Raw genomic sequence first — 16431 nt, 5'->3', positions numbered from 1 at the left:
TTTTGTCATTGTGCAGCCCCTGAAAAAATGTAGCCCTTAAAATATTTTTCGGGTGGAGGGTGTGGGGTGTTGAAACATTAAAAATGAATATTTAAGTGATAATTTCCCAAATTTCAAGGTAATTCTTTGAACAAATCTTTCCGCTATGGGACATCGCCATCCTTCCCCTTTCTGTTCAGGTAGGTATGTAAATGTCATCTTCTATGTTACAATTAAAACGTATCTGCAATAAGAGGGAGTACCGCTCTGTACCGCCCATATTGCAGGCGAAGTTGGAAAATTCCCTCTAAATGGAAGTAAATTAAGGGCAAACAATCCTCTCAACCTTTTCTTAGTACTATTTGAAGGGTTACTGAAAGCTGGGAGATTTGCGTCGAAAAATAAACTTTTCAAGCTTCAGAGTATGTCAATTTCTCTATGAGAATTCCGATTATGCATATTTGTTCAGGCTTAGTTAAAATTGTTCGTTTTTAACTAACCGGTCAAAATTGTCTCAAAAGTATTCTGGTTGATCAGCCTTAACCAAGTTCAAATCAATTAAACCTCTGGTTTAGTTACATACACTTACGGATGTTTTTTCTACTTACGTGTTGGATATTATGAAGTTGGATAAGATAAGGTTTATTTAAAAAAAACAAAAAAAAAACATAGCTATCACAAGCCCGGCTGGGCCGAATTTGTATTTCGTACAATTAGTGTATATTATTTTGCAAATACTCTGACAGAGCGTATAAAAATTACTTCTTTTTCAAATTGGCTGAGCCTTGATCCATTTTGATTTCGTTAAGCCCCGTTCACACTTTAGCTTAGCAAGACATAAATTTCTAATTATCGTCATTTTGGACCGATGAAGGTTTTTTTTATGAAAGAGGAAGACTATTAAGATTGGTCGATAATTATTATGCCCTGACATTGATGTCTGGCTAAGTATGTGTGTGAATTCAACTAATATTCAATATGTAAACGTTGCTGCGTGATTATTTTCAGGAGATTCGGGTGATTTGGGATTTTGCAAGTTAAACATTTTAGTAACCTTTAAAGTAGTTTAATTGCAGATTGGTATGTTGGATTAAAAATGTTGTGATATTTCTTAGAGTACCCATGTTTTTATGGTTTTCGTTTTCTTGAATTTAATTTTGTCGGGAACACTAAAAATTTGACGAAAGCGCTTTAAAATTGTTTTCATAAATAGTATGGTTGCTACAAGAGACCCGACTGCCTCTTCAAATTCATTATACAAAACTTTAGTAGAAATATTCATAAAAAGCGGTATTTTTTAATCCAAAATACTTAAATTACACGAAAAACCGATTTTTTTTTCTTTCTCCAAGCGAAAAGCTAATAATCTATTATCATAGTGATTTAATTTCTGCAGGTTGGGGTAGGGGAATTATAAGAGTATACTAATTTTGAGCTCAAAACTCTTTCGCTGTTGTAAAGTGCAATGTATAATTACCTGCAACATTATCAATTACTGTCTCCACAGATAGCCGCAAAACATGGCAATTAAAGAAAGAAGTACAATATATGCTATAGATTTCTCAGAGAAACTGTTTGAGAACAATTTCGGGAATTAGCATTGGTAATGAACCCTTATGCGATCTTTTGTAAGAAAATGAATTTAAACCCTTTACCATATTTATTCAGATAGACTGTATTATGCTAATTAGGCGTACCCTCTTGATCTAAAAAGACCTTATGCCTAAAATAGTTCAACCACAGAGCTAACAGAGACTTTTTTTTTTGAGTGGATGTTTTCTTTTGATTGGATGTTGTAAGAATGATGGGTGATATTTCTCACTTGCGATTTCTGGAGAGTAATCCTTTTAGAGTAAAAGATTTTCGTTTTGTTGATTTAATTCAAATGCTGATTTTTACCCACAAAGAGATAGTTGTTATATCAATGTAGAGCTTTATAATAATGGATTTGCAGCCCTCGTAAACAAACCTTCGGGTTTTTGTAGATGGCTGCTGTAAATTTGTTTGTATTTTTTATGTTAAATAAATTAATTTGACTTGAAGTTGATTTGAACAAGGGGCTAAGAGAGCGGCTGGACTCTTTATTGTAGGTTTTGATTATCTTGCAAAGAAATAACATAAAATATTTGGAGATCGGTGGCTAAACAGCTGTTTTGACCTGAGTAGGCTGGAGCAGTTTATTTTACCCAGAAAGGGCCTCGGGGCCAGATCCCTCCAAAATCCTAAATTCACCCAAATTTCAAATTTATTATTCAAATTATCAAATATGTTTCATTATTTGCCCCACTCCCCAACAAAATCTTGCTTACGTACCTGGGGTGGAGAAAAGGTTCCGGTTGTGCGGTCAAAGGTGGCTTTAAGCTGCAACGAGTTTGTAGCAGCAGTTGTGGCAACAAAGAAAAAGATGATGAATAAGAAAGATTAATAATGTTGAAAATGGGGTACTACTGTAAAAAAATAACTTCAAATTTTTGTGTTTCAGGCGGTCTCGTACATAAAAGTTTTAATCTCCAAAAGACATTTTTTTTTTTAAACGTTCACCTTTTCTTTTTTTTTTTTTTTTGCCTGCTAATTTATTAGTATTGCATGATAGTGCCTCTAAAATATATTAAGGTATTCCACTGATATTTACCCATGCAGATGCTTCGAATAGGGAGAATAGAGGAAAAGTGTTCTTTTGTGTGGCTTTAGAGGGTTTGAAGCTGAGACAAGTTTGTGGCAACAGTAGCGTTAACAAAAGAAACAGGACGAATCATTTCGAAAGAACGGTTGATACGGGCTAACAAGTGCCCTAAAAATGCAGTTTTTCGTAAAAATTATAAACGAATAATTTTTTTCTATAAAGTAGCGGATCTGTGAAGTTATCTGTCTTGGTTCAATGTGTTTAGTATTTTAAATAATCCAGTTCAAGAACCAAGATTTCTAGATTAGCATTATTCAACTCATTTATAGCTGGGAACCGTTGAGAGTATAAGAAATATTTTCTTTAGAGGCTGACAGTCTGGGTAGAAGTAAAAGCTAATTTGAATATTACTAATTTCAATAACTATGATTAAAGTTGAATCGAAAACAAAGGAATTGTGAGTAGGGAAAAGACTTCGGGCAAAAAGACCGTAGGAAATAACTTTTAAGCTTCTAATTGTATGATTTTCTCCGCTTCTAAATATTCTAGGTAATGAACCATTTTGTTTTATTAACAAATTTCAAATGCTATTCGTAAAACACTAACTTATTTATATTTATATAGTCTTCTTTTTTGTAGCTCGATCTCGTGGATGAATGCGGAAAGTTTCGAGTCGACGCTGGCAATGAACTCGATAACAAAGATATATTTACTGATGGACAGGATGCAGTTCTCGAGTTGCTAGGTAAGAAATATTTATTTATCTTCCTTTATTATAATATTGCTATTATGAGCTTTATATATTATTAGTTAAAAAAAACAAGTTTTTTCAACTGAAAGTAAAGAACAACATTAAAACTTAACACGAACAGAAATTTTCCGTGTATGAATATACGCCTCGTAGCTTTTGATGGGTAACAATAAACTTCATGAATTTTACATATTTGGAATCAGCATAAAAATTTAATTCTTTTGATGTAGCTAATGTTATGAAAGTTCAGTTTTTTAGAATTTCAATTACTATTGGACTGAGCCGCTCCTTGCTTACAGGTTGTTGCCACGAACTGTTTGATGAGCCATTTTTTTTTTTATTCAGCCGATAGAAGAGCTTTAGTGAAGGTCCTATCATTGTAAGGTATACCAGATAAATACTTTAAAGTGATTAGTGCTTTGTGCGAGTATGACATTGCTGCGGCTAAGGTCTTTTTTGCCCGAACCTTTTAAATTTTTTTTAAATTCCAAATAGAAATAGAAGTAGTGGTTTCCCTCTAATCTTCCTTTATATTAAGGAATTTTATGGACTTAGATTGCCATGTAGGTACTGCAGGATAAAAAAAAAACCTTTGTCACATGCAGACAAGGGTCCGCGTGGTGCTGGTTACCAATCTCCTGATTCTCTGCCTTCGGTCGGGAATGCAATGTGTGGCTGGAGACAAATCACCTGACGCCTCCTGTGTTTCTACCTAGATTCCTTCAGATACCCATTTGGAGCTGGGTCGTTTCTGGCTGAACTTACAGAGTCACATCACTGACCCCGTTCCAAGTCAAACAGTCAGTGACACCAGGACTCGAACTCCTGCCCTTACGGACACACGATTTCAATTCCAGTGCGCTAACCACTCGGCTAGTGCAGCTAGCTTATTGCAGGCCCATTAAGTGTAAAATAAAATTATATTCATAAATATACCTGCGCTGGAGGGTATGTGGTCATGTTGAGGGCCCATCTCCTTTAATAAATGCTTATTCTAAAGAACTCACCTTGAAAACAGCGAAAATGATGACACCCTCTCCCCCTTCCCCCCCCCCCCAACAAACTGTAATTAAAGAGTAACCCTTGTCAAGAGAAACGAATACCCTAAAATGCGAGGTGTTAAACTACTGTTTGTACTGATCCCAAATATACAAGATTCATTAATTTTAAATTTAATTGCAAAGAGTTATTAGAATACGAAAATTTGCTTGGTGTGATCTACAGAGAGGGGTGCAATCTAGATGATAATTCTCGAACATAATTCATTGTGTATGAGACCCTTAAATCTGTTGTTTACAAAATACGAATTATCTTTTCCAGAGAAGATGGTCACGCACGCACGTTTTATCCAGGGAAGGTTGTATCTAACCAGTAGTACTAGATTATTGAAATATGGCTCATTCGAGGGAAAATTTAATAAAAAGTGCCGTATTTATCTAACAAAAGAGGTCACACCACAGCAAAGTTCAAATTTCGGGCATTCTGTCTGTTATCGAGCAAAAATTTCGCAAACTATTGCAAGCAAATTTGACCACGGAATTGACCACGGAAAGATGGTCACAGAAAGATGGCCTGGACGCGTTTTGTCCAGGGAAGGTTGTATCTAACCAGTAGTACTAGATTATTGAAATATGGCTCATTCGAGCGAAAATTTAAGAAAAGGTGTCGTTTTTATCTAACAAAAGAGGTCACACCACAGCAAAGTTCAAATTTCCGGCATTCTGTCTGTTATCGAGCAAAAATTTCGCAAACTATTGCAAACAAATTTATATGACCTCCCAGTCTCTGTGGTCATATCGGTGTGTGTTATAATACTTTGTATTATGGAATTCCCTTTGTTTAGGGATAACCCACAATAAAAGGATTTATTATGTCCTTTTATTATGGATGGAAACAACACTTTATCTAGGAGAATGTAATTTTATTTTGGAAGGAAAATATACCAAATAAATTTTCTTTTTCGAAGCATCGTTATAAAAAAGAAACTTTAATCTAAACATTACGAATTTGGAGGTAGTAGCCTTCCTTATGTTTGCGCTAATCCTGCCAGAAACAAACAGAAATTCAATAAAAAGACAATTTTGTTCATCAAGCATAAGTAAAGAGTGACATTAAAACTTAAAACAAACAAGAATTATCTTGTATCTGAGTTGCCCCCTCTTCCCTTGACCTCCGCCCTCTATGCTATTTTGACTTATTGTACCAATATTTCAGGATGAATGCTTTAGTACCAGAGCCATTGGAGGGAGATTGAAAGTATTTTCAGATTGTGTCATAATTGGAAGGACTTTTTATGTGTATTTACTTTAATTTTCAGTTCAAATTTTTTTCTTTACTTCATTAAAAAAACTTGTTCTTTTAAATTGAAGTCTAGAAGAATAAAATTCAATACCCTTGGAAATACTCATTTGTATAAAAGGGAAGAAAAATCACCAGCTCTCGCAAAATCAACTCTATTTATCCATTGGTCGCCATAGGTTTGTCTTTTCTTCAGTTATCTAATTTTCTTATCCATGAACGAAAATATTTTTTTTTATATTGATCTGCTGTCCTTACTTGTGACAGGAATTAGGGATGATTCTACCTTGCCAATCATCAAGGATTTCAAAGAACTCTTGTCAATTTACGATCTCGTACCCGCTACTCGGCAAAGACGAGCCATGGGGCTGACCATCTATGGCCAAACTTTTGGAACCCTCCTATGGGTCTAATGTCTTCTTTTGCCAAATACCTCCAGTTCTTCTTTTACCATCCTAGAAGACTCTTCCAGGAGCTATGTGGTTCGGCTCAAAGACTTTGATGACGTAGACATTTTTGCCGAACCGTTGTAGGTGGTGCTTCCTGACACTGGTTGCTGCTTTCCTCTTGATATTTCTGGCACAGTGGAATTCAGCTTTGGGCAATTGATCTCGAAGCTCTTCTTCAGAACTCAGAATGATTAAAAGAATATTCTCGGTAAAATGTAGTGACAACCATGCTCGAAAGTTTATATTGTTTTTTTTTTGAAAAGGTGTTTCACAGACTAGGTTTTGTATCCGTAGCTATTAGACGAAGGTTATCTTTCACGCGTTAGATACTCCCAAAAATGGGTTGAATCGAGTTGTTATAAAAAGAATAAATTTTTCAGGGGTAATGGAAAAACCTTGAACATTTTATTTGGCACCCCCAAAAAATGTTGTATATTTAGAATGCACAAATTATTTTTGTGAAAAAAGTGCCTGTGTAAATTTATAAGCATCTGAATTTTGAAATGGAAGCATTTAAGGAAGCGTTCAGGTAGCGTGATTCACTTTTTGATTGTTCTTGATTCACAACATATTTTTTAGTCATTTGTCTGATTCTACCGGATTAATTTACAAGAATATACAATGAACAAATGCAACATGCCATGCGCTCTAGAAGGTTACGCTTATCCGCACTAAAACTTAACTTCTGTTTTCGTAAACCAAAAAAAAATTATCAGTGGGTGCCAAGTTTTTCTGGTTCAAATTCAGCCTCCTTTGTGTAATCTTTTGCTTGACTTTGTATTACCAAAGTAATACAAACAATGTAAATTTCATAATGCACTTGAACATTTAATGGTAGAAACATGAATAATATAATAAGAGTGGAATTCACAATAACGGGATTATTAATATGGCTGAAAAAAAGAGAAGAATGAAAAGAAAAATTTTGACCTTATCTCATGTTCTTTTTCTCTCTTGCATTCTGGGAATCAAAATATAATATAGAAGGTGGGGACACTACACTGCCTGAGAAAAGTACTGTTCATAATTTTTACATTGTGGGAAAACATTTTTTCAAGATGTTGTCAATTGGGCAAGTTAGTGATAAATCTTGCCTTCTTGTACATTCTTTTTAAGTCTGGATTTTCCTTTATTTTTTATTATATACGCTTTTTCTTGTTCTAGGTGACAGCCTTATGAAAATAGAAAAATTTGTTCACAGCTATCCATACGACTGGCGAACAAAGTTACCAGTTATCTATCGCGCTTCATTGCAATGGTTCATTGACGTAGAGAAGATACGCTCCAATGCCCTGGTATGGATGGCGTATCTCTATGTTATGTGTTTAAACTGCTTAGATAGCAGGTCATCCCCAAATGGGATGGGAGGAGGTCTTAAGGAAAGGTTTAAGGGAAATTGGAACCTCCTGCGAGAATTGGCAGTAATCATTCGGATTTTAAAAATGGATGTGAAATTTTAAGCCACGAATTCATCTCGAGAAGTTTTTCATGAATAAAGTAACTTGGTTTCAGTACAACTGAAACTTTCCAATAAATTTGGTTTTCAGTATAATGAACTTTTAAGTACATCCGCCAGAAATTATCAAGTAACATTAAAAGAAATTTCTCTGTTTTTTTTTCTCTTTTTTTATTCTTGAGGTTTTTTTCTTCGAGTTTTTAGAAGAAGAGAAATATTTGAGCACTTTTCTTTATTATGATGGCTATTGAAAATACAGCTTGAATCAAGAAGAAAATTCATACGCCTGTGCCTTAAACATCGACGTGACAATAGAGGATTTCAAATAGCGACGAAGACCACGCTGCCTTTCCATCATAAACAACAAGTAGAACAATGGGGAAATTTTTTTATATAAGACAGTGGAACGCAACTTTAAATGAATATTTCGGCCCTTTATCCAAGGGCTGTCCTCAGCAAAGCAAATGAAGAAAAATAATATAAAAGAACTCACATTAAAATTCAATCGTTAAAAAATAAATATATTCAAAACAGCCCTTGCATAATTATTTCAAGGAAGGTCAACCAGGACCAATTTGTTTTGCTGAGGACGGCCCTTGGATATAGGGTCGAAATATTCATTTAAAGTTGTGTTCCACTGTCTTATATAAACGAATTCCCTATTGTTCTACTTATTGCTTATGAGGATTTTAAATAAATTTTCAAGCATATTAAAAAAATTTCTCTTAGCATGGAGAATAGCAGAGGTTTTCCTTTGATGATGGCTTTTTAGCAAAATTACTGAGTGTTTTTAGACTAGCTCTATTGAAGTGGCTTGAAAGCTGCAATTGGAATGCCTTTGAATTAAATTTAGAAAAAAAGAAAAATTAAAGATAGGTGTCAAAAGCTCTTTAATTGGAATTGTTCTATCAACATTTTTTCTTTTTCCAACAACTTTTTAACTTTCTAAGAACTTCTTTCACAACTTTTCTAATAGCGTTTTGAGGGAACACTTTCCAAAGCCCCTTGATTTTAATTTTTCAACGACGTTTTTCTAACTCCTTTTTCCTAGTAGCTTCTTTCTAACAGTTTTTCTAACAATAAATTTTCTTATATATTTCAGAAAACACTGGACGAAGTGGATTTAAAACCGAAATCACTAGGTCATGACCTGCGCTGGGAAATTTCCAAACGACCTCCATGGTGCATATCAAGACAAAGGTCTTGGGGCGTCCCTATACCTGTGCTTTATAAAGATGGGAAGCCACTGGTCAATAAGTAATGTTTTTTTTTTTAGATCAATAAGTAGGTTTTTCTTAGATTCAGATGTATCGTAGAAGATTAAGGATTTTTGTATCTTGTGTAGAAGACAGCCCCTTAAAAAATTTATATAAAATATTTAAAGACACCTTCCAGAACAGGCTGGCACAAAGAAAAAACAACTTTGAATTAAAGAAAGAATTATGAATTAAAACTAAGAATCAGGTCCTTACTATGTTTTAGAATTAAAATTGCAAAAAAAGAAACGAAAAATGATTCTAATTTGAAAAGAGAAAAGTTTTCAGTTTATTTAGTTTTTTTATTTAGTTTTTTTGCAAGTCGAAAGGAATGAGTAAAAATAATTGAATTATGTGCTTGAAAATGTAAAAACAAAATGCAAAGAAGTTTGATACGGATGGTGGTCTACTTGCCCAACATTAGGAAGTTATGAAAGCTGTGACCCACATGAGATAGCTAATATATTACTATCTTACTCCGCTTACAGCCGGAACGATGATCAGTTGGTTTTCGGTAGAGCTCGTCTTGTAAAGGGTGAGGGTAGGAGTGGCATAAGTGGGTTATTTGTAGTTTTATTTAAGGAGTTGAAAAAAAAAGATGAAAAAGGCAATTAATAAAATATAATTGGACGCAACTAGCTCTCAGTGGACGCAACCAGCAGTTTTGGGGGTACTTGTTAAGTGTGGTTTTGTATAAAATGATTACACGACAAGATTTTTCGTTTGGGTGAATTTAGAGTATTTTTGAGTAAATTGGGAGGAAGGGAATTTTAGGTAAGCAGGGAGATTTTGGTGTGAATAAAAAGTATTTCATTAAATTTGTGGAAGGGTTGATGTATGACGGAACTGCACCCTAAAAACAGCTGTGCAGATGTAATAGTAATTGGTACTTAATGGTAATTGGAACGGCGGTAACGGTAATTGGTGTAAATTGGTTGTAAAATTTGATATAGGATTTTAAATTGGTTTGCTCTTGTGTGTTGGTGGTATGTAAATATGTTTGTTAGTTTTGGAATTTAAAGCCGTTCCTGCCGCTAAGAGGAGAGGAGCCGGGATGAAAAATAATAATTCGGCAAGTCCTAAAATAATCAGGAAGAAAAAAATTACTAAAAGTACAAAAATACTAAGCTGCATCTTTAGCTACTCTTGTCAAAACTACCAAACTGATTTTTGAATTTTTTCCACAGCAAAATATATGTTTGCAGTGGGCTTTTCTTTTCACCTAAAAGCTCCTAGAGTAAAATCTATAGTTATCGGAGAGCCTCAAATTCTGCATCTAGAGCAAAGTATAAACACATACTGAACAAGTACTGACAAAACTCTCAAAAAGTGACCCCGCGTACCTCAGCGCCTCTAGAGGGGAAATGTTGTACTACTAAATCATTCCGAGCCAATAAATTAAATTTAATACAGCTTTTACGGAACAAGTATAATCACCTACGGAACTTGAAAAATTTAGGCGCCAGGTTCGCATAGGTATGGAATTGTCTCCAGAGACGCGGACAAAGGGTCATTTTTTTTGTTTGGAGAAGATAGGTTTTGTCAGTACTTGTTGTATGTGTTTATACTTTGATCTGGAGAAACCTCAGGAGGTATTATTGAAATGTTTTAAGCATTGAAACTTAAAACGCATCAAAAATTGTTTATATTCATTTTTGTTAGGTTTTTACGAGTCTGGGGGGTGGGGAGGGGGGTTCAAACACCTTAGCCCTTAGAACTCTGCCCTTGAAATTCTATCATATCTCTACATCTCTACGCTGACGTCGTCTTCTACATCTACATCGTCATTTCTAAGCTGACGATCTCAAGACAAGCAACCTCTTGAAACGCGATCAGGAGGTGTTATTTTAGTAACTTCTTTGACCACATGCCATTCTAATTCTAATTAAAATGAAATGAACATGTGATAATGGGCAATACTTTTAGTTAAGACGCTGAATATTGAGAAAAAACACAAACAGATGAGAAAAATAAACACAAAGGGAATATGAAAAAAGAAAAACCAAAAGAAATCTATATCAGATAAACTAAAGTTGTCGATTCTATATAAAAGCAAGATTTCTCATTTTATCAGATGTGAGTGTCTTTCGTTTTTCTTTTTGATATAGGTTTTTTTTCATCTAGTTATGCAATTAGGCTATCTGGTTTAATCTTTCAATCTTTTTTGTATTTTTTCTCTTTTTTTTTGCAGCTAATAAAGACTTGCGAATGTGAAGCCAAAATTTTTGGACTTGTATTAATAAGCGAAAAAAGAAGAAATCTTTTCCTTTGAAAAAAGAAGAAAAAAAACGATAAAAGAAGCTTGGATTTAAAGTTTTTGCCATGTTTAGTTTATCACTTGCGCATAGTGCCGTATCAAGAATTTTTATTCGGGGTGTGGGGAGGAAGGGGGGGGGGGTGTTTACAAAAAAAAATTAAAAAACTAATCAAAAATTTATTTATGTGCATTCCTGTTACGTTTTATAAGTCAAACAAACATTTCGGAGTGAGTAGAAAACATCCAACCAATAATGACATCTAATTTTTTGAAAAACTTGAACGATTCAGGAGAAAGAATCTATTTAATTACGCAGCACTTATGTAACAACGCAACCGACTAGTATGGTAACATACTAGTATTGGTAACATTTTGGTAAATGGTAAAATTTACCAATTGGTAAATGGTAAAATGGTAACATGTTGAATAACTAGTTGATAAAATCATTTATAATTGTATAACATTTAGAATTAGAATTAAATGTATAATGAATATCATTATTTATATTCTTGCTGTGCAAAAAAAGAAGCGCTGTCGGAGCTCAAAACTAGTTATTCTGGCCCTTGCGTCTGATAATACTGTGGCAAAACATTTACTGTTTTGAAACATTTACATTTACTGTACAAAAATTATTATACTGTGGATAATAATGTGGCGTTAACATTTGAAATGATAATGACTGCCCTGTAATTTGATACAAACCTTACTTTATTTCAATATATTCAAAGTTTCAAGGATCTTGTACTGTTTGGACTTTACGTTATCTGGTCATGGTAAACAATCGTTTTGTGGACAAATCTTTTCTGATATTTTTAAGAAAGCATATGAGCTGGCTGAATGACTGAGCTCCTTTATCATCCCCTATATTATTTATTAAATGTTGCTAAATAAATTTCATGATTACAATAATAAGATAAAATATTTATAATCTTGGCGAAGTAATAGTTTATAAAGTTTTGGAAGTAATCCAGAAATTTTTGAAGGCATAGGAAGCACAAATTAAGAGTAGAGTTAACGATAACTATAAGATTTTTCGCGCCTGCGCATGAACTCCAGTGTAATTATTTACTGAATTATATTGAATTTAAATAGTTGCAAGGTTTGTGCAATTCAATTACAATTAAATGTAAAAAAAAGTTCCTGTTGTTAAATTACATGAATATTAAAAGAAGATGAAATATTACTGTTCACTTTGAAATAACTATTTGCGAAAATGCGAAATAATTAAGAAATTAATGGAGGCATAAGAATTAAAATTTATAAGTAGAGTCGACTAAAGCTATGCGTCTTCGTACATCTGCATATGACGTTGTGCCATGATTATCCACTGATAAACTACTAATTACCAAAACACGGTAACCATATGATTACCACTTTTGAATTTGTGTTTGAGAGTTAAGTTTTGCTAAGTAAGATTGTGTTTTAGGGAGATAGTGGAGAGAGCTTGTCAGTTAATTGATGAAAAAGGACCTGACAGTTGGTGGAATTGTAGTGTCAGTGACTTGGTTGACAATGAACCTGAATTGTATGAAAAGAAAACAGTAGGTGAAATTTTATACTTTGTGCATTTAATTGCTATTTAATTGCATGTGATATCATAATCATATGACTAAGATAGATAGTCCTGCTTTAATATGTAAGAAATGTACTGTTTCAACTTTACATTTAGACACCTATTTTGAATCCTTGTACTTAGGTGAATGTACGCATTCTATTTAATTTAATAGTTAACTGTGATGGGTTAGGGTGGCTGCGTAATTGGGTCAAGAAAACCTACTTCTCCAAAGTAGATTTCTTGAAAGCTCAATTATAAATTTATTTTTGGCTCACTGGTAAAAAGCCCACTTGACGGTGAAAATTCTTTGTCAAAGATTAAAGACCAACCCCATATGTTGTCGTAACTGCCAGGATAGTGGTAATCTATCAAAGAATTGGTTTGTTTTGAAACAGTCAATATTTTGAAACGATAATCATGGCTGGAATTCTGATATATTCCTTAATTAGATTCCGGCAGATCCTCAACCACATTTCTACTTATTCCTTGAGAAAAGTTTTTATCAATTCCTTGAACAAAATTTAGATAGGTTCATCGACCCAAATTAAGACGACACTAATTCACGAAAATATAGAGGAGTGATGGGTGAGAATTTTCCCACGATTTTTTTTAAATGAACATACAAAGAGTGTTTTTCTTCGAAATCTAGGAGGGCATTAGTGTTTTTTATTTTGTAGTGAAGTTGCCAAAAAGAAAATTTTCAAAATACCCTGCACCCCTTCCCTCTAATTGGAGCCCCAGACCAAGCTCTGGTACAGTTCCCGAACTACTTTATGGTATGTTCCCTCTCCCAAGAAGCAGTGAATCCCCTTTGTCGAATCCTGATAGACTTCCCTAGCTTAGTTTCTGTAGGCTCCCTTAGCAAATTTCAACTACATTTTAAAAAGTAATAATTATATAGATTCCATGAAAGTCAGCTTTATGACGAAATAAAAACTGGAATACTCACAAAGCGGGTTTTAACCGGGTTTGGTACTAAGAATTTGTAGTCATCTTTGGTGAAGACACTCATTTTTACTAATGAAAGCAATATCTGCCAAGCTAAGGGTGTATTGAAGACTCCGTTCCTACCCTAGAAAAAATTACTGTAAACATTCTCTCTTTAACGTGGCCAATTCAGGAATATAGTTCTTTGCAAATGTCAACACAATATCAACTAAAACTAAAAAGCTTAGACTTTTAAAGTTAAGGAAGGGGTCAGTAGCCAAACTCTTGTTTGTAGTGATTTTTGTTCGTTTTCAGCCTGATTTGTATATTCAATTTAAGTTTTAACCATTTTAAGATTTATATGTTCATCTATATTAGTACCTGTTGAATGTTTGTTTGCTATAATAGTTTATTTAATTCCTGGTCATTTTGGGTTTAATTTATTTTTTAATAGAAAAATATTTTTCTTCATTTTAAGCTTGATTTGAAATATTCAATTTGAGATTTTTCATTTTAAGATTTATTTATTCATTTATATTAGTACCTGGTGTATTTTTGTTTTCTATGATTGTCGTTTTAATTTCTGTTCGTTTCGGGTTTAATTTATTCTTTGATAGTAATTTCTGGTCGTTTTGAGTTTGAATTATAGTAGGTTTTTATTTCTGCTGGTCTTAAGTTTAATACGGCCTTTGCTTTTCCTTGAAAAACTTTCTTTTCGGAATTTTTCTTTTAAATTAATCTACCCTAAAGAAAAAACTTACTGTAAACATTCTGTTTTTAACATGTGCTGATTAGGAAAGTATTTCTTTGCAAATGCCGACACAATATCAACAAAAACTAAAAAGCTTGATTACACGCTCTTCTCTGTCCAAAAAAAGACCTAAGGGGGATTTTACATAAAAGATTAATTTAAAAAAAGTGCAAAAAAGAAGTTTTTCTTAGAAAAGTGAAGAGCCACATGAAACTTAAGACGGGCAAAACTAAAGTCCTATAACAATTCGAATTCAAAACGACCTGAAATTACTATAAGAAAATAACTGAAACCTAAAACGAACAGATATTAAAATAAATAATCATATCAAATTTAAAGATAACAGATACTGATATAAATGAATAAATCCATCCTAGAACAAGCAAAAATTAAATTGAATATTCAGATCAAACTTAAAACGAACAAAAATTACTACAAACAGGAGTTTGGCTACTACCCCGTTCCCCTCCTCTAATCGTAAAAGTTCTAAAACCTGATATGTCATTTGTATTTTGTTGAAAACTATATATATTTTAAACAGTGTGCTTTAATTTTTCGAAACATAGATGAAAATAAAAAGTAAATCATGTATAATAATCAAGATAACTGGAAAGAACTAATGATAAATAAATCGAATGTTTAATACATAATAATAGACAAGGAATAATTTAAGTCCTGAAAGTTTAAACTTAATCCCTCAGTTGTGAGACAAAACATGGTTACCAAAACCATGTATACATTTTATTTAAGCCTACTCACTAGGCTACGTGTAAAATAACAAATTCTTGCTTAGTTTCAGGCCTCAGTAATCCGGTTGTATAACGTCTTGAAAGTGTTTTCAGAGCCCAAGACTCGTGATTGACTGGGAGTGATGGATTGTATAGGTAGATAAATATAGCTAGATTTGGGCTTCAATGGTATTGTAATATTGTCCTCAACTGTTAAAATTTATCAGCTATAATTATAGGAAATCATGGATATCTGGTTAGACAGTGGCCTATCGTGGTTGAATGTTCTTGGAAGAGATAAGCAAGCTGATTTGTATGTAGAGGGTTTGGATCAATGCAGAGGATGGTTTCAGTCATCTCTTTTGACTTCGATTGCTCTCAGAGACGTGGCTCCATATCGTTCAGTTTTGGCACATGGTTTTGTACTAGATGAAGACGGACGAAAAATGTCCAAATCTCTAGGGAACGTCATTGATCCAGAAGAAATCTTGCAGGGAAAAAAGAATGATCCTAAGTCTGCTCATGGCATCGATGTTCTAAGGTAGACCTTTGCTTCAAATTTTCACAGTTTCGTGTCACACTCAATTTCTTAGAAGTACCAACAGGGATTCCGATTTAGGAAAATGTTGGAAGGGTTGGGAGTATGGTTTTTCTTAGTATTTAAATGAAGAAAGAAAAAAGTTGTTTACCAAATTTTAGGGGCCAAGAGAATTTTTTTATGAGTAAAAAGCAAAAAAAATATCATTTTTCAAAATCTTGGGTGAGGGGGGGGGAATAGAGGAAATTAGGCTCTCCCCCCTTAATGGCGCCTATGGGTAATAGATTGAACGTATCTCTAAAATAATTCTACTACATAGCCAATTAGACGGTAAAATGAAATCTAGATATCCTAGATTAGGCTGAAATGTCAAAAATTTTCTGAAATTATTTGGAATATGTCAAAAGCTATTTATAGCATATTAGAAGTAATATCAAGGGTACCAGTCCACGAAAATACAGGTGGGGGAGTAAGGATTTTTACCTCATTAAATAAAGATGCAAAAAAAGGTATACTTCAAATTATATATTTTTTTTTCATTTTTACTATTTTATCTTTTATTTATTTTTATTTTCTTTTTCTTTTCAATGAAAATGCCAAAGAAAAAGTGTTTTTCAAAATGTGGGAGGGGGATGTAGGGTTTATACCCACTTTTTACGTTAACTTGGAAAGCAACTGAATTTATTTTTAATAGTTTGATTTCAATTCGTCATCAGTTCAATATTTTGTTCAAAATGTGAAGGTGGCTACTGTTCCCCTCGAGCCATAAACTTTACGCTTAAGCTTTAATGTATTAAAAATTACAGTGCTTAACACAACTTTTTTTTATACCTTCAGCTATGTTACTTTTTCCGATTAATTTG

The 16431-nt window shown here is 33.4% G+C and overlaps 1 protein-coding gene across 1 annotated transcript in view; it reads left to right on the top strand.

Annotated features, from left to right (window-relative positions):
* The window catches only part of LOC148947134 (isoleucine--tRNA ligase, mitochondrial-like), an 83469-nt gene that overhangs the window by 9804 nt on the left and 57234 nt on the right, over positions 1 to 16431 (top strand). Inside the window, exons 2-6 of the mRNA XM_089097277.1 lie at positions 3242 to 3347; positions 7265 to 7395; positions 8659 to 8813; positions 12496 to 12610; positions 15270 to 15571. Of these exons, the coding sequence (XP_088953403.1) occupies positions 7276 to 7395; positions 8659 to 8813; positions 12496 to 12610; positions 15270 to 15571 (692 nt within the window). The 5' untranslated portion in view covers positions 3242 to 3347; positions 7265 to 7275. The remainder of the gene's footprint in view (positions 1 to 3241; positions 3348 to 7264; positions 7396 to 8658; positions 8814 to 12495; positions 12611 to 15269; positions 15572 to 16431) is intronic.

Source organism: Artemia sp. Qi Xiang Cuo, chromosome 11 (assembly GCF_049724085.1).
Source record: "Artemia sp. Qi Xiang Cuo chromosome 11, ASM4972408v1, whole genome shotgun sequence".
In the NCBI taxonomy this organism is placed as follows: Eukaryota; Metazoa; Arthropoda; class Branchiopoda; order Anostraca; family Artemiidae; genus Artemia; species Artemia sp. Qi Xiang Cuo.
Note: the sequence above shows the minus strand (reverse complement) of the source record. Positions and strands in the feature narration are given on the sequence as shown.